At 37.6% G+C, this 24,182-nt stretch overlaps 1 protein-coding gene across 6 annotated transcripts in view; it reads right to left on the reverse strand.

Moving 5' to 3' along the window:
* Positions 1 to 22,387, reverse strand: part of TRPS1 (transcriptional repressor GATA binding 1) — a 262,703-nt gene extending 240,316 nt beyond the window's left edge. For 3 of the 6 annotated variants that reach the window (XM_082433132.1, XM_082433131.1, XM_082433128.1), the window contains exon 1: positions 14,906 to 22,387. In XM_082433132.1, the coding sequence (XP_082289258.1) occupies positions 14,906 to 14,915 (10 nt within the window). In that variant the 5' untranslated portion in view covers positions 14,916 to 22,387. Of the gene's footprint in view, positions 1 to 8,557; positions 9,454 to 14,905 lie in introns of those variants that run through there. The other 3 variants (XM_082433133.1, XM_082433127.1, XM_082433130.1) reach the window with 2 other exon arrangements.
* Positions 22,388 to 24,182: the final 1,795 nt, after the last annotated feature.

The following is a 24,182-nucleotide window of genomic DNA, read 5'->3' on the forward strand; positions in this document are numbered from 1 at the left end:
GTGCTCCACAACAAGAGAAGCCACTGCAATGAGAAGCCCGTGCACCGCAACGAAGAGTAGCCCCCACTCGCTGCAACTAGAGAAAGCCTGTGTGCAGCAACGGAGACCCAGTGCAGCCAAAAATAAATAAATAAAATAAATAAATAAATAAAAAGACAGACTAGGGCGAGATAGGCACTGATAGTGTTTCCTATGGTTCGATTAGGTATACATTGGATGTTAAACTGTAATTTACAGCCGGGGCAAAAAAAAAAAAGTAAAAAGTAAAACCTATATAAAGAAATAATAGCCAGAGGAAGAGAAGGGGAAAAATCCTAGATATTTATATAATAATAATGGAAGTTTTCAGCCTTGCTCTGTATAGTATGCTCACTACACCAAGAAAGAGATTTTCGCTCTGTAGGATGATCAGCATAATAGTCAAAATGGTTCCTTAATCCATTTTGGAAGAACTGCTTTTTAATGTTAAAGATCATTCCATTACTCTCTAACTAACTGAATATGATAATCTTCCATAAGCAAACTATATCCTTTTACAGGAATAACTATCCACAGCCATTTATAAAGGGTTTTCACCTGAAAGAAACATTGAAGAAACAAAACAACCATATTTAAAGGAAAAAAAAAAAAAAAGTCTGCCCTTTGGCTAAGAAACAGAGGAAAACCCAGACAAACAAAAGCCAGACCAACAGGTATCTTCACCTTGCAACTGAACATGCGAGTTCAAAAACAGACCCTGGACCAAACCAGCCCATTTCAGCAGTGGACACACCTCCTCCTGCTTTCCAAAGCCACTTCTGAAGCTGTCTTTTGAAAGAGTTTGGGGAGGTCTTGGGTCCAATACCCTTCTGCATGGCATTCACCATAATTCTTTAAAACAGAAATGGAAATGGTGGCATGGGGGGGTATAAATCACAAATTTCACTGATGGGGGAGTTGCATTAACATTTTAAATTATATAATATAGCTATTAGGACTGAAAGCTAAAAAGAAACAAGAGATTTACATGAAATACCTCAGATGTCTAAAAAGACAGAGATTTTTTGTCCCGTTATTCCAATGCAACAGATTAAATGATTAAAATTAGCTTAACTACAACCAATAAAGAAATGTTAATTGCATCCATATTGTACAGCGGCGTCATAGATAAAAATGGAATGTTAAAGAAATGCTAAAAAATATAGATTAAATTTATATTTTAAAATAGTTCATTTTCAGTACATGTAGGTTGAAATTTATCATTCAAAAGACAGGATAAGAAAAGCATTTAAAATAAATGAGGTTCCTTCATTATTCTTTTGTTAATTTGTTTTTATAAATGCTGAGGAGTCTATGTAAAATGCCACAAATGGTTTCTCAACCACATTTTAATAACTCATTGCACATTTCAGGCCTAATCTCACAGATGTTGTCTGTAGTTTTCAACCTGCCAAGGGGCTTATGGGTGTTATGAGTAAAGAAAAGTCCAGTTTCTCAGTTTCTTGGAAGATAAAAAAAGTCCTTAATTCAAATGGATTGCTTTTTTTTTAACTGGTCTCAAAATAGATAAATGTTGGAGGTATTTGAAGTTAAAAGGAGAATAATAATACAAAGTTAAATTCTTATTAATGATCATTTTATAACCAATTCTTCAGACCAACTGGATTTTATATATATGAACCCAAAGAGGCATCTATTGCTCAGGTGTGTGAAAGAGATATTAAGCCTAGATTTTCTGCAGTAACGTTTTAACCTTCCAGGGTAACCTCTAGACTAAATATTTGATTCCCATATCTTCATAAGATATTGATAGAGAAATAATATGGAATATACCAACTGACTTATTATATGATCATCAATTCCCCAATGCATACTAAATGGTATTCTAATTCTATTCTCCCATCCATCCACAAAAGGAAAAATAAAGATGAGTGAATAGCAAATAGCAGGCAGATTTCCTCAACAAATGTCAAAATTGTTTAGTGTTATAGATATAAATGAGGATGGTGATCAAACACGAATTCTAGTTCAGTCCTTTAGTTAACTAGCTGTGTGATCATGGAAAATTCAGTTAATTGTCAGTTTTCTCCTTTGTAAAATAAGACGAGTCTGCTCAAATGGATAGAGGTCATGCCCCTTCTATCACTCAAAATAAAACAGGACCCTATGGTCACTCTGAACAATACCTGAATTAAAGAAAAACAAAGAAACAAAATTTAAACTTGAGCAGCAGATACAAAACGGACCATCCAAGGAAAGTTCAGCCATTGAGGAAAGAAGTGTTTCCTTGGCCACGGTCTACTTTTCCTCAACAAAAAAGTGTTAAAAGACTCTTCAGAATAGATCCACATGTGCACATGTATGCGGGAAGCAGAACATTGTACACTCATGCACATGATGAAATGTACCCGCCAGCCAAGGAAATGGGGCACAGAGCTAAGAAAATTCTCTCAGAGACCAAGCAGTTCACTCTACATCTAACCTCCAACAGGAGATGAAATTTATTCTTTTCTTAGTTTCCTTTTGTACATGGTTTTATCCATGTTACCTAAGGAACTAAAATGCACAATATTGTCGGGCTCAGAAAGTTTGCTCCAATTTTATACAATCATCTTTGGTCGAAATAAAGTTGACCAACTATTTCTACAGAAGTGTTTATGCAAATAAGCCCCATTTTCTCCTACATTAGGAAAAGAAGAAATATCTGTGGAATTTTGTCCTTCTTGATCTGTAGCTAGAGGCTTGGAATCAAATCTAAAAACACTGCCCAGGCTCTTCCATTATATTCCAAATAGGTGAATTTTTTTAAAGTATCTTTTCAAAATAACACATTAAACATGATCTGAAATCATCATATTAGCCTAATTCCACAACACGGTTTGATTACACCAGACCAAAAGTTCTGGCAAAATGTTCACCTGACATCACGGGAACCAAACAAGGAGGTGGTTGGTTGAAATGTCCACGTTTCTACCAGTGGAGACACCAAAATATTGTTAAAAACACTACACTGCGAATGGAAATAATGTGCTTTCTCAGAGTCAATCCCACTTTCAGTGAATAGCTGGGTGATGTGTTTGGGATACTAGTTTGCAATTTGGTACCTATTTCTTTAGGGCTTGATGCACTTGTTCCAAATGAAAATATTTCAAAATAGTCTTTAAGATGAATGTGCAGAGCTGCTGCTTCTTTAAGTAGCAGCCTTATTTGTTTTACACAAAACTATAATTTAAGGATGCCAATCATTTTAAGCAAAGCAGTTTGCAAAAAAATAAAATACAGGCAAAACCAGAGGAATTTTTCTTTATACTAAAACAGTTTTACAGTAAAATATGTCAGGTTAAAGTATCCACTATATATGCAGTTTAATTTTAACCCTGTGCATTGAAAATATTTCACATTTTCTTACTAATTTTGGAAAATTCCGTAGGACTATCTTACACTGATTTCAAGGCTGGTTGAAATATTTTTTCTTTTTCCTTCAATCAAATTTTTAGATACAAATTGCCTCAGACGCAAATGAGAAACAACTAAATGTCATGTTATTTTATACTGTTCATAATTTTTGCAATTAACCTCAAGGAATAAATATATGCTTTTCGAATACCACTCATTTGAAGTAAAAATAAAACTGTGTAAATGACATAAGAAAGGATTTATCCGTAGTGACTCCTTAGAAATGACCAAAATATCTTATCAGAGGAAGGTGTGAAAGGGAAGCTCAAATCACTGATCAATTTCTGATGCCTCAAAATGAGTTTCTGAAAAGATAACACACACACAAGAATAAAAAATGAATGCAAATTAATTTGCATTTTATGGGAGATAAAAAGGGTTCTATAATAAGAAAAGCCTCAAAAGATGAAGTATTTCCTCTCCTTTCTGAAAAGCTTAAAAAAGCAAAACTCAGTATTTCAAAATCAATGGACTTAAAGCAATTCAAGAGAATTTGGAGAACATTTCTCTAAAAACCAATCCAGAACGCAGGATGTCAATTTGGAAATAATGGAAGCATACTGTGCTTTAAAATTTGAAAACTTTTTAAAGACAGAAAATCAAGTTAACATCTCAGTGATTAACTTAGGGGGTGCATAGCCAAGAACAACTTTCGGCACTTAAAACATAAAACTGTCAGTTTCCTCTGCTTGGAGACAAAACATACAAAAAGCAAATATTCACTGCTATATTTTCCTAGACATTAAAGACAGAACTAACTTTTATAAAAGGAGATCACTGAGTATTTCCACCTATTTTATACTTACGCCGTAGCTCCTAAAAATCAGTTACAAATTCCAAACCTCAGAACCATCCTTAGCAGATGGCTACTAAGTGTTCATTACTCCCCAAACCTTGATGGAAATACAATCACTTACTGAACTTCACTACAGCTCAAGGCACAAATAAGATAAACAGTCTGTGCTTGATGTTATTGAATATAAGCTACCATAAACAAGTAAAACTCTTTCCTAAAGATCTCAAAGGGCTGAAAGCATGATGCTTGGCATTCTATTTCTTGCAAATCTAAAGCACATTGATGGTGAGCATAATTTAAGTACTCTCTTCCCTGAATCAAGATACATTCATTTCAAGCATCATCCATGATCAAACGATCAAATTCATATTTATAAACTTGGAATACAGAGTTTGGTGGAAGCACTGAGTATCTAAAATTGCCTTAATTTTTTTGCCAGAAATATGTCACAGTTGGTGCTTAGAATTGTTGCAAAATTATACCACAACTTTATTTAATTTCATTGGATGCATTTCCTCATAGAAATGGAATGGCAAAGGCCTGCTCAAGAGCAAACAATAAAATCAAATTATTATTTTACAGTATATAAGTTCTTCTTCTCATGCCTCTCTCCCTAAAAATATAAATATTATAAAGAAATGGAAGTAAAAATCCTAGAGCTGGCACATTTTTCCACTGAAAGGAGAAAACCTCACTCCTCCAAAACCTGAAATATTAGATCCCAAAGAGGAAAAAAAAAAGGTAATAAAGCATGGCAGAATAATCCAGAGGAAGCATGCTTGCTCTCAGCATAATTTTCTTTAGCATCCTGAGATGAACAACATCACGCTGCCCATGATCTCTGCTTACTCCTCTGAAAACCATCCAGAGGATTTTCAAAAACGAAAAATTCTAGTTGTGCTTTCAAATGCCAAATTAACTTACAGGGCTTCCACTCCTGAAGGGAAACAGCACAGTAGCACACCAGAAGCTAGAGGATGCTTTTTGTCACGCAAAGCCAGAACTGATGAGTGGGACCCCAGTGGGGTTTATCTAAAATTCCCAAGTACCACAGGCAAAGAGGTCAGAGTTTTCCATGTCAAAAATATATAAATAAGGAAAGCCATACACAGCAACAGTTCCTTATGTTATAATGGATTGTGCAGTATCCAAATCCCTCTTCTGCTCAGATATACATACATAAATCTCTTTAAATAGGAACCGAAAATGGGAAAAACAAAAAGGAGGGAAATCTGCTTACGCTAATATCTACCCCCCTATTTTCCATTTCTAATCATCACTGGTCTCACTTTTTAATTTTTATTATTGCCAATGGAAGTATTCAGGGAGTGAGACAAGCATGTATACACATAATTAAATGTTAACAATGATATACTGAACTATCCTGGGAGTAAAAAGTACAAGACAGGTGTGTACAGCGTGTACACAAATATGGGGAATGCTAAAGAGTGGAATGTTTTGACAAAGTGAACATGCAAGATCATACACAAACATTTACACATAAAATGTGTACTTTATGATTTTTTACTACTGGCCTGAAATCTTGAGTGACAGCTTTCTTATTTAAAGCTTATCAAAGTACAAAGGAAAAGTAAAATGTAAATAATGAGGACACGCTTTCAACAACATAAATTGTCTTAAGAACGAGACATTTTAAAAGTAGAATAAACAGTGATGGGACAGAGAGTAAAATAAAGAGTTTATTGTAATTGGGGTTTAGATGACAGCGAGCTTCTTAAAGTAATTTACTACATCTTGCATCCAATGAATGTAATGCAAATTCATTCTAAATACAAAAGAGAAACATCTCCTTACTATCTGCTTGTAAATTACAGAAAAATGAGGTTTCATGTTACTCATTACTTAAATGTGTTATTGCTTACACTGGCCACTTGTACCTAAAGTTAGCTTCTAAAACGTACCTAAGTTGGCAAACCTGAGGAGTAAAATTTGCAATAATCTTTAAAAAAAATACTTCCAAAAATAAGTTAAAGACAGTATTAAACATAATCATTTGTGTTTTTTCAATTTATAATTTAATCAATTTATTAACATAAAAATTTAGCAGCCAAATACAGAAGAATACATGATTTTAAACAATCTCAAAGATATATCTATAAATAACTGGTAAAGAACTATTAATTATTTAACAATCAGACTAATATGTATTGAGAAAATTTAATAACATGGGCCTTGATTAAAAGTTTTATATATATATATATATATATATATATATATATATATATATATATATATATGACCCGTCTTAACTTCCATCAGTTGAATGGTATTTTAAAAAATTAAAGCCAGCTAGATTCTCTTCTCAAAAATATTTAATGGTATCAAAAAGTAAAGCAGAAACAAATGCCAAAATCTCTTTTAAGAACTTTTATATGTTCGGAGCTACTTAATAGTATTGAAAGGAAAAACAGGCTGATGTATTTCTTTCTGCATCTTTCAGAGCTAAAGATGTGTGGATACTGACATCACAAAGAAGTCACAAGTAGAAGTTAGTTTTAATTTGTTTTGCCACTCTCACTCTCATTTCAGAACCAAAATTCTAATTAAATTAATCCTCAGATAGGTGTTGGGATGCATTAAGTAATTAAAATGGATATTACAAAGACTAAAGTCATTTCAAAAAAAATATGTACTATGTTAAAATTCCATTCGGTGCCTGTAATGCGAAAACATTCTATACGAGTGAGAATACAGACATATGCATGCACGTGTACATAGTTCATATGAAGTCGCTAATTCATATGCTACACTTGTGCATAGCTCAGAGAAAACAATAAAGCTAAAATAGATTAGTAATGCTTGATCCCTTTACACATGAAGTGTATCATGTAATAGAGAAATCAGATTCCACAAACTAACGTCTGCCGTATAGATTTACACTATTTATAGCTGTATCTGATCTCAGATATAATACATGCTTCTATAAGGTGAAACAGAAATACTGATTCACAAGGATTCACTGAAAGCCATATTGTAGAATCTAACCAAGAAACACATGTTATAGTAAAAAACGTTTGTTGATTTGTAAGTTTCATAAATTCTGTCCAAATTCTACAAGTGAAAAAAAATTTTGAGGCAAAAATCTTTTTTCCTTTCCTTTTTCTACAGCTAAAATACATTTAATGTCTAAATAGCAGTTGTGGTATATCTATCATCCTCTACTGGGTTCATTCTTGGTTACTCTAATAATTTAATAATGTAATATTAATGCTTTTTTAAAGCTTGGGACATATACATTAGGTAATATGAATATGTTTATTATTCTTTATAATACTACTCACTATCATGGATACAAATAATGAACAGATAAAGCAATTATAAATGCAAAAAAGAGAACCATGCTCCCATTAAATAAAGGAAAAAAGAATCAGAAAATAAACTATGGACACTTGTATATTTCCCTCTAACACAGTCTATAATAGAAGGCTTAAATAGCTGACAGTGAGTCATTTGTTTATTCATATTAAATAAACTGAATCTATAAGTTAACTTCTGACTTACTTAAACGTATTTAGAACATTTTCCAGAACGTATTTTGACCGTCAATTACCTAGATACCAAAGTTGTTGCATTGTGTTGCTTGATGAAATAGGACATACAGCAACCCTCAAACCAGTATTACAAGCCTGGCAAATAGCATCACATTTGGGTGACGCACAGAATCCATCACCCTAGGGATAAACGCATTGGATCACAGTACAAAGTCTTTACATGTTCCATATTATTTCTACATAACGTTTTAAGATGACAGAATCGTAAACTATAAAGTGCTATCCATTAAAAAGACATATTCAGAAACAGCACCGTCACTTAACTGCTCCTCTCAACAGAAATTTGGGATTTTAAAAAAATTATCTGCAGAAGCATTTCTTAGATACACTGAAAGGTGGCATTTTGATGTACAGTTTTTTTTTGTCATTTCTTAAATTTCTTAGTAAATTCAGCGTAGGTATAAGTATTATGATCATGATGGCTTCATTATGTTTAAACTCCAAACTCATTTCAAACTTCGAGACTTTATAAAGTAGGTCATGTAGCTCCTTAAAAGATTTATATGTTTTAAAGTGTAGAGTTAATTGTTTAGCAAAGTGGATTCCACCATCAAGGTGTATCTACGTATTGTCCATCCACAGATACTACATACATAACACATACCTGCAATAGCATGCACACGTATCAGCAGTAATTTAAACATACCGTGGATACATCAACCATTTGCAAGCATTCACAATGCTAGATTTCCTCTCATACTACAGACATCCTACTGCTAGTTACCAGAATATCACACAAATCAAAATACATTACCTTTGTTCAAACAATACTGCAGTTCATTATATAACAGAAAGGGTCATCCTTAATTGCTCAGGAACCAAGATAGTGGTGGATTCTTGGAGCAGAAGTGGTGCGGAATGGCTTGAGGCAAAACCGAAACATATTGTTTAAGTAAACCTTAAGGGGAGGGGATCCTATGCGCAATTGATGGATTTTTTTTTTTTTTTTTTTTGGTATCATCTTCCACAAAGCCTCTCCAACCCCTCCCCACCACTGAACAGTAAACAAACTACTGATATTAAAGGACTGCAGCTCTGAACACCTCTCTCTTCCTTTTTTTTCTCTTCTCACCAAACTTTATTACTGTTCCCTCAGTTTTGCAGTAATAAACCAATATTCATTCAATAAAAACGTAGTGATGGAGAGACCCATCACCTGAAATTCCTGTTTGAAAACTTCGTAAAAAATAAATCAAGACTCACTCTAAGATACTCTCTCTATGCTGATGCGAACAAGTTATAGCTTAAGTTCCTACAGTTTTTCCTGACACATCCTTATGTAAAGGAGTGGTTAGCAGAGAAAAAATGCCTGATTTGAACTGAAATCTGTAGTTCTCACAAGAAAAAATGAGAAAAACGTAAGGTAAATCAAAACCATCAAATTTCCACGCAGGGAACTCTTCTACTTCCCTGAATATACGGAATGCTTTTCATGATAATTACTAATGCCTTAAAAGACATTTTAAGGTATCTGTATGATACCTAATTTTCAGTATGTATTATTTCTAAAACACACTCTGTGTAAAAGGAAAACAAAACAAAAACAAAAACCCTCAGAACAAATTTGGGGTTAAAAGCAAAGTCCAAGACAAGTCACTGTAAGATTTAAACCAAGACAAGTAACCATAAGATTTAAACCTTCCGAACAATTCCTACCAGAAATGTCGATAGTCAGTTCTGGCCCACCAAATGGGGCACAGGGCCCCATTTCTGGGTGGAACGTCTTTCTCCAAGGAAGGAAAAACTGGCACAAATCTTTTTGCACTCTGAAAAGATTTTCCTACTTGCCAGCTTCTGAAGTTGCCCTGATGTCAACCAACATCACCAAGTTATCTCTTAACTGGAGAAAGTTCTGTTTGCCTATACAAGACCAGGAAGAGAGAAAATGACTATTAAAAAAAAAAAAAAAAAAAGGAAACTAAAAACACTGTGTGATAATAGGGTTAAAAACTATCATCTAAATTTGTGAGCAAAAAGGGCCGCCCATAGAAACAAAATGACCCTTAAAATTAACGCTTTCAATCTAAAAATATATTTTTGTAAAGTTTCATCTATTTTCCTTCCTCTGCACATAAAAATGATTAATGTCACAATTAAACTTCCACATTTCAGACTCCTGCTAACAGGTGTAGCGTTCTTTATATAAACGTATTCATTGACCTGTCGCCATTGATAATCTTAATTAATTCATGTCAAATGAAACAAAAACAAATTTTTCCCCCAAATAAGAAAGAAATAACGCAACACAAATACCCACTCTCCCCAAAACCCAAAAACTGTTTAAGTTACGGTAACCTGAAATGCACCAGCCATCACAGAGAGCAATTGGAGAAATCCAGCAGGGCTCAGCAGGAAAGATTTTTAATAACAGATTGAAAAACAGAATAAAAATAACTGCATCAACAGAGCCTTTCTTCCTCAGGCCACAAGCCCGTTCTTACTTGAACTTTTTTTTTTTTTTTTAAATGGCATTTTGGCCACTAAAACCAATCCAGAACATTATTAAAAGTTAAAAGCTACCAATTACTTCTGTCTGTTCTTTTAAAGCAAAGTTTGGCATTACGTCAGTTGGTTTAAAGAAAACAAGAAAGAGAGAGAGAAAGAGTAAGAGAGAAAGTTTCCTGCTTGTATAAACTAAACCACCAGGGAAGGTGTCTAGCCACTTGTAAAGTATTTACTGCAGGTTTTTAAAGAGCTAGAAACATTTTAAAAATTAAAAGTTTTCTTTCTTATTTTTAATGAAACATACTTAGGAACAAAAAGCATATCCTTCATGTCTTTCTTTGGGGTGTTTTGATGTTATTTGTATTTCGATCATAACTTTGAATCAGAAAATGATTTCCACTGATGCTTCAAATGTGAAGTACATAGATAATTTCATCTTCAGTTTGCTGCCTGGATTTGTGCTCTTTGGAAAAAAAAAAGTTTAACGACAAAAAGTAGACATTGCTACCATAACAGCTACTACAGCTGCAGCGACCAGCCAGCTTCTTCATCTAACTCATTCTTAACAATTTAGATCATTTTCATCCATAGATCCTTCTGCAAATTCAGCAAAGGGGTTTCCGTAAACCCAAAGCTCTTTCTAACCTAAACCAAGTTCTACGTTATTATATCCATCAGAGAACCAAATCAAAGGCCAACGAATTTGGTTCCCAGGGATCTGAGAACCACTGAGTGATAGGCCATATATAATTAATAGAATATCCTATACAAATAAACAAACGGCTTAAGACCCACTTACACCCGAGGATAAATTTTTAAAAGTGGTTATTCCCTCCGCAACACTGTTTGCTACTGAACAGTGTATAAAATACCACTTGGTATTTTAACATATTTACTTTAATTTACTGGTTAAAGCTTTTAGGAGGTAAATAATTTTGATAATTATAAAAAACTGTTCTCAATTTTTTTCAACATAAAGAACTGCAAAGTGCGTTAGTATTCTCTATCCATGATGATTACAAGTGCCCTGAGAGAATCAGACTAAATTTCTACTTGACAAAGGCTGTAAGAGTTGCTTCATATTTTATCTAAGAGGGACCCTACAATTCCATACATCATAACTAGAATAGTAACAAAGAATTCACTTATTTCTGTATGGTGGTATCAAAAGATGAATATAGAATATGTCTATCTATGTTATCACATAGATAGACAGTAAAAGTAAAACCAAGTCTAGACATGCTGTCATTAATTTCCCCAAATTTCAATCAGCAATAAATAAGGAAGCTAAATGAGTAAACAAGACTCAGAATTAGTTATCAAGGCTATTAGTACTTATAACCAGCAAAAGAGGGGAAGAGAAAGAACCCTCTGTTACCTGAAAGCTTGACCAAGGGTGAACAACAGAAAGCAAGTCCATAAAACTTGCCTGTTTTTATCAAATTGATTGTAACTTGTGAGCTGCAGTATTTGGGACAAAACTGTCTGAGTTTATAGTTTTCTATGCCTGCCAAAAACAGAGGCAGACTACCACACTAGCTGTCCTGCGGAAACTAAATTAAGCGAAGGCAAATACCAAGTGGAAAGTTGTCAGCCTGTTGAATGAATGGCTGCATTTTACACACCACAGAATATCTTAATAAGAATATGTTTTAATGTGCACCAGTCATTTTATTTTAAGTGCATCACTTTTTACAAAAATAATAATTTTCCCTTTAAATCCATTATAAACACCTGCCCCTAACTTTCTTAAAGTCTGTTTTGTTTTGCACACAATAGTATAGTGTTGTTACATTGTTTGCTATCAAAAGGGGTATTGAAGGAAAAAAATTTTTACATACATGTATTATTAAAAAAATTTAAAGGCCTGTTATCAATATCTGTGCTCATTTCAAATTCAAAATAAAGTTCTAGCTCAAAAACAATTTGCTGCAAGCCCTTTGAAAACTTTCAGTAATGTTTATTTACTTCAACAAAGAAGGTAAGACAAGAGTTTATTAAAACTTATCACCCTATGTATTTAGTACAAATGTGCAGGTCAATAATTGCAAACTGTAGTCTGTATTTCTTCTCTCTCGCGCGCGCGCTCTCTCTCTCTCTCTCTCCCTCCCCACAAGACACAGACACACACACACACACACATCAAAAATGATAACAACAATAATAATAGAAACATCACTGAAATACTAGAATCTTAAAAAGCAGCTTTTCCACAGATGAATTCATTTCCCTGCTTTGAAGGTTTTCCTTATGAATGAAGATTTCCTTGTGTGTATTAGCGAGACCTACCCTGTGGAAATCAGAGGAAACTCAGGAGTGGTATGAGACTTAAAAGAAAAGTAAAAATAATACTGAAAATATGGTAGGGCCATGTGTAAGTCACTTATGACTAGCACACTTATACGGATTCTAACCTATTTTTAAGCAAGTATGTAGAAGATTTTATAAAATCCTATAAAATCCTATTCTCAAAATGCTGAGCTCTAAAATCAAGTCAGGCTTCCCAGCTACTATGACACTTTTCTCCTTCTTTTAATGTTACCTTTAAGAGACAAAGGACAAAATCTAAAAAGCAGCAAAGACCCTTGCAGCATCTAAAATTCAAGAGTGACTAACTTTTTTGTGAGGAACTTGCTATGTTCCACCATTTATCTGGAGAGGGTCCGACTTTGTTACTATGAGTGGAAAAGTATTCTACACACACATATCCTAACATATAACAGATATATCAGGAAGCCATAAACGTCAACTCGCCGATGGTAAATAATACTTTGCCAACAGAGTATTAATGAAGCTTGGGAATGCCTCTCATTTAGAGAAATCAAGTCATAATGCTGGCACTAAAACTCTGTTTCCCCTTTAGGAGTTTTATTTTCACGTTACTGATATCCAAAAATAATTGTCAAACTTTAGCACGTTGGTGGCCCTGTATATTAACTGAATCTAGAGATGTTTCCATCCAAGGGTATAGCTTAAAAAGGAAGTTATGAAATCTGAGGACAGAGAAGCTCTAAGAACGATATGTTTGACTTGTTAAGATTAAGCACGTCATTAATAAACTTTCACTTAAAGGTAAAAAAAAAAAAAAAAAAAAAATCCTCAAAATGTTGGTATCGTTTCCAGACTGTCCTGTGAGCATCACAACTTACAGGAAACGATTCATCTTCCCATACAAACCCTGTACTTATTCACAACCCTGGCATACTTGGGGAAAGAGAAAAAGCCCACACCGTTTTAGAGCTAGTTTGCTTTTATACATTAACTGGTGGAACATCCGAGAAAGTGGCCTAAGCAAATGAGTAGCATGTAAGAAACTTTACAACACTGAGCTCAGAAACTTTCATTCTCATTTTGTCCACGTCAAGAACTGGCCGCCCGCATGACTTTCCTTTGCTGCCCCTTGCATTTTTAACTCTGGCAGACTTTTCTAAATGATCATCTTTTCCTAAAACCAGCAGGAAAAGTAACATGATGCCAGCAAGATCCACAGGTTTTAACTTAAGAGCTGGAGGACTCGAAAGAGGTGGCTGGAAGCTTCCTATTTTATTTTTGCTTGGAACAATCAAATTTTTAAGCCAACAAGCAGGCCTAGAGTAAGCATTTCTTGGTAATTTTGTCTCAGGCCCTATCTGCATTTTCCCTTTGTACTTGCTGTGCTCTCAGACCCTTTCCTGTTCACCTGGTGCATTTACAGAAGTTCAATGAATCTATGAAAGTTCAATGAATCGGCCTAAGTGGATTTAACTTCTCCGCTAAGCTTCTCACTTCACTTACCTCACTTAAAACTCTAGCTGTGATTTTCCAAAATAGGATAAGGATGAATACGCTACCATAATTTTGATTCATCATTAAGATCCATCGCTCTTACTCACTTTCATAGTATCAATTCTGAGGCCTAAAAAGATATGAGGAAGTAAAGCAAGACCTAAAATGTAAGACGTCCAAGATGCCCTCTGACACCCACCAGTCCCTCTCGCCCTCTAACTTAAATTGCTTTAGAGTCTTAGGGCCATAAAACAGTTACTGACTTCCCTGGGGGAAAAGGGGAAACACCACCATCTCACACAGGTACTAACAAAAAAGCTTTCCCAGCCACAAAAACAGCTTTGCACTTCAAAGGGCTCCCACCTCCGCCTCACCCTCAAATTATTCATGGGGTCCTATAATTCTGGAGTTATTTGAAGGGACAGCGGTGTTTGCCTTGGCCTTTCAAAGATGCGTTTCTCTAGAACCCAAACAGGAACTAGACAGAAGGCGAAGCGCCCGTCCGCCTGGATGTCCCACCGCTGTCAGGCATTTAATCACCGGCCAGTGTCCGCTGACCCGCAACACAGGGCGCACCATCCTCACCGCAGAGGAAGTCTGCCCCTTCCTCAGCCCCTACGGAAGCGCCCTGGCTGCAAGGCCTGCCACATGGCACGGACAGGGCACAGACCCCTCGGTCAAGCTGCCCTGAGCCGCGCAGAGGCGGGTGCATCGGGGGATGCGACACCCTCCATCTACAGCCCAGCTGGGCCTTTAAGGGAAAAAAGTTTGAAGCCTGGCTTTGCAAACTCTTCAAAGCCAACGCCAGTCCTGTACTGTTTTCCCACTTTGGGGACCACACGAAGGCCCCTCTCTGAGACCCTCCCAACCCTCCCAAGTTCGCCCAACTTACTACTCTGCATGCTGGTGCCTAGTCTGCTCCCCGCTTGTCAGGAGCCCCAGAAAACTGGCGGCGGCGGCGGCGGCGGCGGCGGCCCCTCGGGTCCTACCACCCCCAGCTCCTCCGCTGCGCCCGGTAGGAGAGAATTAAAATCAGCCAGAAAGAGACAGCGAGGGGGAGTGGGGCTGCGAGGGGGAGGGGGCACCGGACTGAAACTTCTTTTTTTGGCAAATGGGGATTTGTTTTTCCTCCTCCCCGGCGGCTGAACTTGACCCTCCTGACTCCGAGGGCTACTGCAGTTTGAAGTCGTTCGTTTCTAAGACTCAGATGCCTTAGACCCACCAAAAGGAAGGGAGGAAGGGGGCAAAAGAGAGCAGAAAAGAAGAAAGAAAGAAAGAAATCACACGCGCAAAAAAGGAAGAAAGAAAATGCATGTGAAACCCGAGAAGCCTGCGCTTGGCTTTCTGCACACTCTCCCTCTGCGTTTTTTTTTTTTTTTTTTTTTTTCAAAGAAAGTCACTTTTAATTCCCAGGGCTCCCCGCTTGCGATCGCCCACATTTTGCGCACACACGAGCGGGCGCAGCACTCGCGTCGCGGCTCCCCGGGCCTGGCAGAGGGGCTCCCGCGCCCCCCGAACCCCCCGCGGCCCCCGGCCCCGCGGCCCGCCCGGGCCTCCCCTCCTTACCTGTTGATTAATCGTCAAGAACACCCTCGGCAGCCCGAAAGATGGTGGCGCGGCGGCCAGAGCCATGAACCGTCTTCTGTTGTTTGCAGAGTTGATCTTGGATTATTGGGGGGGGGGGGGGGGAGAAAAAGGTCTTTCCTGCCTCCCCCCCCTTTCCCTTCCCTCCCCCCCCTTATAAAAAAAGAGAGAAAGAGCGAGAGAAAGAGAAAGGAAATAGAGCAAGGATGTGCCCGGTGCCGGGTGGGAGAGGGGAGGGGGGGGGGTGTTGTTTTTTGTTTAAAAAAAAAAAAATTAGGAAGGCGAGAGAGCGATCGAGAGGACGCGGGGTCTGGAGAAAGGAGCAGCACCAAAAAAGAGGACGCTTAAGATTGCAGTGAGATCGGGTCTTTATCAGAAATGTTATCGCTTGTCAGGACCTCAGTCTCCGCGCATTACGTCAGTTTCAAGACACCAACACTATTAATATCAAAGGAGCCTTCGCGGAGGAAAGCGCCACCCCAGACCGAGCTCCCTTAAAGAGACAGCGCGCGTCCCCGCGCCGCCGCCGCCGCCGACGCCGCCGCCCCGCCCGGCTCCGAGCACCCGCCGCCGCCGCCCGCCCGGACCGGCCCCGGCCGCGGCCAGCCGGCTGCGCGAGAACTTCGCCCGAGTCGGAGCGAGGCGAATGAGAGCTGCGCGGTGCAGGGACCCGGCTACCTTCCCGCCCCGCCTCTCCCCCCTCCTCCTCCCCCACCCCCCATGTGGGAACGCGCGAGCTGGACAAGGAGGAAAAATCCGCAAGCTTTAGGAATAATGTGATAAAGACAAGGACCTACCTTGGGGAGTGGCGCGGGGTTGGGGGGGGAGGTGGGGGCCAGTGCGCGGCGGCCCAACCGACGGTCCCCAAACACTCGGAGATGCTCTCCTGAACAATCAAAAGAACTCTAAAAGTGTTTACCTTTTCAGTTGCTACTTTCTCTTCTCGCTCCCAATTAAACGACGCAGGAGTGTGTGTGTGTGTGTGTGTGTGTGTGTGTGTGTGTGTGTGTGTGTGTGTGTGTGTCCCCTCCCCCGCCCTTCTTCTAGGACTTGAAAGTCTTTGGACACCTAGTCGGTGGTCAGGGTTTCCCTTGCGTTTGATGGCAAAAGGGCTGGAGGGGAACAACTTGAACTCTATCCTGAGTTGGAGAAGTGAGGACTGAGGTTGCTATGGTTTTCTGAGCTGGAGAGAAGCTAGAAAGCTCAATGGGTGCTTAAAGGGGGTACTACAAAATAGATAAAATGGGAACATTATTCAAATGCGGCAAGATTAATACCTGCTGCTCTTTGGAGTTTTAGTAGCAGATAAGGAATTCTGACTTAAGCATGACATTCTTTTTACCAATTCACATCTTCAGATACTCTCATTGTTAAATAAAATTCTCTCAACGTGAAGTTACTGAATTGAGAGTTTGTTTTTTTCTTTTTTCTTTTCTTTAACTTCTGAAGATCAACAATACATAAAAGAGGACCAAGACAGGATTTGAAGTATGGTAGGTGTTAAAAACTAAGTAAACATTTCTTGGGCGTTTGGACTTCATTTTCTTCAGTGGGGTGACTTTAAGTGGCATGTTTTTTCGCTAGTGAAAGTCAGTTTAAACTCATTTTGTGCTAAAAGGAGAAACATCCTTCCTTCTCCAAACTATAAAATGATTAAAATTAGAGTTTTAGAGAGGTACGAATCATGAATCTGTGAGTTGAAGATGAAGTAATTTCCTCTAAAATATTTTCACTAAATGATTCTTGCATCTTTTCAGAGAAAAGATGAGTATATTTTTGAAACATACTATTATCAGAAGTGAAAAAGCCAATCATTAAAAAAAAAAAAGTATATGCTCTTTAGAACTTTACTGCTTTTTCTGTAAGGTCTTCATTTCTGCTTAATACACCTAGTCAGGCAGACATGTGATTCCTTTTGTACCACTTTTGTTCCAGAATTTTAGTATCCTGTCCCATACACTCTTTAGGAGTAGAAAGACAATAGTACTTTTGCAGTAGAGAAATTAGTCAGGTAAAAGAGTAGTCAAAATACAGTTTTACAATGAGGCAAACAATACATTCCCTAGAGGAGTGAGAAGACAATGAACCTCATATGCATGGAGTTGTTCATATGTTATCATCAATTTAAGTGGATTTGGGAAGAGAGTTACGTTTATATATAGTCCTGCTTGCAGAGAAAATTAATATCAAAATCTTCAGTAAATCTCATAGTCAGCTACTAATGACCACCTGCGTATTTCCACACCAGAGTCATTTAATACTGTCCACCACCAATTTCCACTGTAAAAAGTATTCATATATTAAATATAGAATTTTATTTTCTTTTTTAAGCCATAAATTAGCTTACCAACTTTTATGGAAATATGCACGGCACAGTGAGAAGCATTTTTATTCAGGAAACAAAAGGATCTGAGTGAAACATTCTTTAGCCATGACTAACTAAAAATATTAGATCGAATAAATTTTGAAATATGTATCTGAATAGTAAAACCATTTGTGTATTTAAAGGGTTAATACCACCTAAAACTGCTGAAGCTGGTATGTAACTGATAAAAACAGGCTACAGCATCTTAGCAACAAAGTTAAATAGTACAATCTATCACAAGGATTCGTCCCCTAATCTCCATCTGCTCGCCAAGATTTAAATGATATATTAAAAAGGGAAGTGATCTTCCTCTCTGTCACCCTCAAGTCTATGGCAATCGTCAAGAGTGTAAATTTACTCACATGAAACAGTCATTGATTAACTTGGTTCAAAAAAACAAAATTACACGCTTTTGCGAGCACAAAACCCTTGAGATGGCTGGTGTTTTTCCACCTGTAATAATAAAAAATTTCACCATTAAGTGTACACCAAATTATATATTATATAAAAAGTTAAAGCCAAAGGTCTGAGGGTGAATTATGTCCTTTAATTGAAAAGATAAAGTTACACTTCAGGTACTAAGCCAACAAATTCATGGTCAGTTAAAAATGTAATGAATGAAGTTTCACGGACTCAATTTTGCTGAAGTTTGCCTGAGAAATGAAGAATCTCTTCATGTTCCTTTTAGTATTTTGAGTTGGAATATACGGCAGATCAAAATGCTGTCTGTATCAACCCATTTACATTAACCACAAAAGATCTGTGGAGAACTTAATAGAAGCACAGATATTTTTTGTAAACTTTTTCAAGCAAATTACTTATTTATTTATGAAATAATTTATGAAGAAAAATTTTACCTCATGGTTTAGATACATTACATATGCTCTTGATTGACACAATATGTTTAAGCTCAAAGGCCCTCGTGGCATTAGCATTTTTTAATTCTAGTAGGAATATTTCAAAACAACCAGCTAATATATGAGGTCATAATTGTTTGACAGTTGTTTTTAATATATAAAATAAGCTATGTATATTGTTTTCCTTCAAATGTTTGTTGATTTGTTTTTATAGTCCTGACATTTGCATGGCACAAACTGAATTAGGGGAAATATTAAAGATTTATTTACATTTATTATCTTCTGCTGTCAAACATATGCAAAGCTCTTAAAACCATTCTATTCTTTCGTTTTTATTTGCAATGCATTTCTGAACAATGGAGCCTGGATGTTAAAATGACAACCTGCCTTTTTGTAGGATACATCAGAAAATAAAGAAAAAATTAAGAGAAATTTAAAAAAGCAAATAAAAGGAATAACTTCCAACTGAAATAACTTCTTTATAATCTTCCTTAATTCTTTGAATTCTGGAATTTTCTCTCATGGCTGGACCACTGATGAAACAATTCCTTGCGCTGTATTAATGCTTATTTATTTCTCAAAATTACATAATACACTTTTTTCTGTTTTATTATTGTAGACATTCTTTTCCCCCCCTTTTCTTGTAGTTTATTCAGCAGAGATACAAAGACCGATTAGTAGTTAAGCACAAGCCTACTTGTTTTACATTTCAACCTTTTAGCACATAACTTACTTACAGCTCCAGTGCCTGTAATCACAATGATTTTACCTGATGGAACACGTGTTTCAGAAATGTAATCCAACTGTTTACTCTAACGCATCATAAATTGCAATTCCTTTCAGAAACCTCAAAGATTGACAGCCCTTGTCCTAAATGCCAACTGCTTCAACACATACTAACAAGAAAATATTTATGTATTATCTGCTCTCAAGACCGTACTATATCATAGGAAATGGAAGACCATTTGGCCTTCCAGCATATCAAAAGCAGTTATTGAAGCAGGCTGCCCTACTTCAGAGTGAGACAAGCAACAGAGTGTGTATCAAAGATGAACTTCCCTGAGTCCCTTTCTTCTTGCAATCACACACCACTCAACCTTTTAGAAAACACACTCTTCTGCAAAATTATGATCATTTTGCAAACTACCTATTCCTGAACACCTCTGGGTGAATTTATTAAAGATAAATTCAGCTTTAAATAGCCTGTATCTTGTTTTCAAATTCACACTTAACACTTGCCAATCCTCCCCCTGCAATATCAGGCAACTGCCTAGTTAAACAGATGGGCCTTGCAGCCCACCCTAAAAGCCAACAAATATGGGCTTTATTTAATTAAAAGAGGAAACAAATTTCTGAGGTGTAGACACACACACACACACACATACCCACACACACAGCATGCATGCATACACATGAACATACACACAAAATCCCTGCCTGGGTGCCTGAGAATAATAATAACAATTCTTGCTTTTTCATTAGGTTTTATGAATGTCCAACTATATACTATCCATTGGAGTGACAGTAGATTTATATAGGCTAGCTCAGCACTGTGTATCCAAACCAAGCCATTGCGGGAAATAGCTGGACTCACTACCCTTGTCTCACATCAGAGAGAGCATTTACATCTGATTCACCATCTGATCCTGAAAAGTAGGTGTTTTCCAATTTTCTCCATATTTCTAACTTCTGCTCTAGGATCTTCTGCCGTGATACTTTCTCATCCCATTCACTCTTCCAATTTTGTGCAATGAACTCTCAGTTGTATATAAACAAGCCCAGCACCCAATTCTGCCTAAATTTCAGACTGAAATATTCCACTGGAAATTCAAACTTGTGAATCTGAATGATGTGATACATATTGAATATCATAATTTAGGAAGAGGAGCCTATAAAGACAGACAACATGGAAGGAGGAAGGAAAGAGACAAACCCTATCTCCTGTAAAGGCATGAGTCATCCAGACCAGAGACCTTCGACACTTGACATCTTTAGCAATACCCTCCCCACAGGGCCCACGTCCAATCAGTTGCCCAGTCTTCCCATTGTTCCCTTTCTAAAGAATTTTGTACCTCTTACTGCCTTTCTTTCCATCCACATGGACCCTTCCCAAATTAAAAAGTCATCATCTCCCCCAAGACATCCCATGGAGCTTTTCCTCCTTCCTTTCTCGCCCTCTGTTCATTATCATACAGAGCTACCAGATCAGGTCGTCGCCCTTCTGCATTTTTTATTCCTCATGACAAAAATCCCGCGACTCCCAACTGCCAAAAGAATTACACCAAAAACGGCGGAGGGCGTTCAAGGCCTCCCATAACCTAGTCCCCAACACCTTTCTGGCCTCATTCTTCACTCCGTTCTTCCACACGGTCCTGACCCACTGCTTGCGCCCTTCCCCAGATCCATCTGACATTTCAAATGTCTTGTTTTATCCTTACCACCACCTTCTACTTAGAAGGCTTTGAAGGGCCCTTTCATGCCAGATCTCCATGCTGAATACCCTGTCTTCTTCTAAGATCAAACTCAGATTCTGCCTTTTGCATGAAGTCTTCCCAAATTCCAAATCAGAATCAGCAATGCAGGAAGTAAGCTTCCACAGGCTTGCTTCTCTCTCTAGGTGGCGATTCAACACAGTGACTTATATAATGGCGTTTGTTGACCTAACCACCTCCCCTGCTAAACTGTAAGATCCTTGAGGGCAGAAGACCATTGAGTCATAGGTACTCAGTAACATCTGTTAAATTGAATTTGGAGGTTGGAACAAGCTCTTTACATTTTACTTAGAAACACACTATGGAGTGCAAGTTTCAAATGCTCCATGTGGCCTTTTCTTCCTTTCTTTCTGTTCTTTTTTTTCCTTAATACATATGGGCTGATGCATTATGTGCCAGTTGAAGCTTCAGGGTGGGCTTCGTCTCAGCAGCATATTTTTGGCACTGTATCAGAGAAGATGTTTGTCCTGCTCTGAAATATTGTCCTCATTATCGTTAAGTTTGGGTTCATAATTCCATGTTGCTCTAAAAATAGTGAATTAAATTATCTTTAACTAAATCCTAGGCATTAAAATGTGGGCGTATAGAAAATGAGGCTGAAAGCTGAGAATTCTTAGATGGGAAGGGATTATTTGTAGTTTTAGGAGCCAGAAGTATACATTAGGAAAGTTATAGAAGTGAGGTAGAGATAAACAATCTCTTTAAACATTCACAGTGTTTTTTCTCTTTATTGTTTAACATAAAAATATTGAATCAGTTTAGCATATGCCAATCTACTGATAACTGTTCATTTTTCCATATACTAAATTATCAAACACATGTGACATTTAATTGAGGGTATAGATCCAAACCTCCAGGTTCTCACAGGGATCACGTTTCACAAGGTCACATGAATCCCGTGGAAGTGTGTGTGTGTGTGTGTGTGTACATGTGCATGTGTCTATGAGTGTGTGACCACCTGGTAAATGAAAACTTCCATTTAGTTAACATTCCATCTTGGTGTTCACACAACTGATTCATCCTTGGTGTATCTAGACAACTTGAATGGTCTGGTGCACAGACATCCACGTAGAAAATGAGAAGTATTAGTTATTACTCTGACTCCAAACTTTGTTCATCAGTACTTGTACACTGCTCAGAGGACAGTAAACTATCAGCTTCTGGAAGGAAGCAACACTCCACATTTTCTCTGCTCTGTGCCATGAGAGGAGAACCACTTCATCACCTGGGCTCCCTTGCCATCTGGATTCTGGAGGGATTTGACCAATGACATCATGAGCTCAAAGAATGGGAGGAGAGACAGTCAGGGTACTTATTCCCTTGACTTTCTCTGTCCAGCAGCCCATCTGCCATGGATACACTCTCATAGGGCTCCGGTAATAAGCCCTCCCACCCTGACCCCTTGTGATTTTAGGCCCAGGAGCAGCTGCTTCTGGTGGTTTTTAGGCCCGGGATGCTTCACCACCTCTTTTTGCGTCCCTAAACTCTGCCGTTACTTTGTAAATGATCCTTAATGAAACACTTTTCAAATTTTTCTTTGAGTGTGCCTCGTTTTATCTCCCTGGACTCTGATTAATAAAGTCATCTTTGTACCCTAGGGTCTAGCAGAGTCCTTATAATTCAATAAACTATAGTTCAATAAAGTGAAACAAATATATGTTGAGTATATCGTGTGCCAGACACTGTGTTAGGTGTTGGGTGCCCCAGAGGTAAGTGAGCTGACATGCCCCCCATCTTATGGATTTTATGGTCTAATTAAGTACTTCTTAAACTAGCTTGGGTGCTTTTTTTTAAAAAGTACACATGTATGGGCCGCACCTATTGAATGGAGGTGGGGCCTGAGAATGCATTTAAAATAAGGACACCATGTGATTTTTGTCTTCACTGAAGAATGAGAGAGTGATCCTTTGACTATGACATATATTAAATAATTCATTACAACTGTGAAGATACAAAGAAAGACCTTGATAAAGTTTAGCTGGGTGAATGCATGAAGGCATGAACTTTTGGGAATAAGGTAGTTCAGATATGGGGGGCAAGGTCATGTATTTGCAGTGCTTAGGCACTGGGGCTACTGCATCATCGTGGGGTGGTCAAAAGTTAGGGGTAGACAATGCTTTACAAACTGTGATAATTGTCTTTGATCATTGTGCTCTACTGTATTAACTCCCACGCCCTCCTCCTCCTTCCACAGCCAGCATCCACAAATCTGCTGCAGCAGCCCCAGCTGCTGGGTTTCCCCCGCAGAGCAGAGCTCTGCACAATTGTTGCAGTTTGCTCTAGTCTAGACTCTGGAGCTAGCTCTGTCTGGAAAGAGAAGCACAGACACTCATAGTTCAAAGCTAATTAAGTCAGTAAGATAAACAAGGTAAGACTCCTGGGAATAAGGGGAATTTCTTGAGCCCCAAGAAATTCAGGACTTAGAGATTGAGAACACTGGTAATATTTGAAACTTCTAACTATATTATTCACTTCTAACTATATTATTCACCTCTTGCAAAAATATCTGAGATCTTTAGATAAGGGGCATGCCAATGACTACAGATGACAGCTACATGATCAATGTGAGTAGCTTTTTATTAAATGATTTAATTACCTTTTTTTCCTATTATTCTTAAACTAAGTTTTTAGACAGTACTACCTAATATGTTCTCAACCTTCTTTAACTTCTATTTTAAAAGCAGTCCTGGGCAAGATCCTTGAACTACTCATGTCAAATTATTTAACCAGTCACGCAGAATATCACAGCACAATACATATATGTTCATATACATATATTCACATGTCTATTGAGGCCCTTTCAACAAGGAAACATCATCAAACATATCTCCTATTCTGTCTCTCAAACATCAAAACATATGAAGAATGCAA

This window comes from Balaenoptera physalus (genome assembly GCF_965194825.1).
Source record: "Balaenoptera physalus genome assembly, chromosome: 17".
NCBI classification, from domain to species: domain Eukaryota; kingdom Metazoa; phylum Chordata; class Mammalia; order Artiodactyla; family Balaenopteridae; genus Balaenoptera; species Balaenoptera physalus.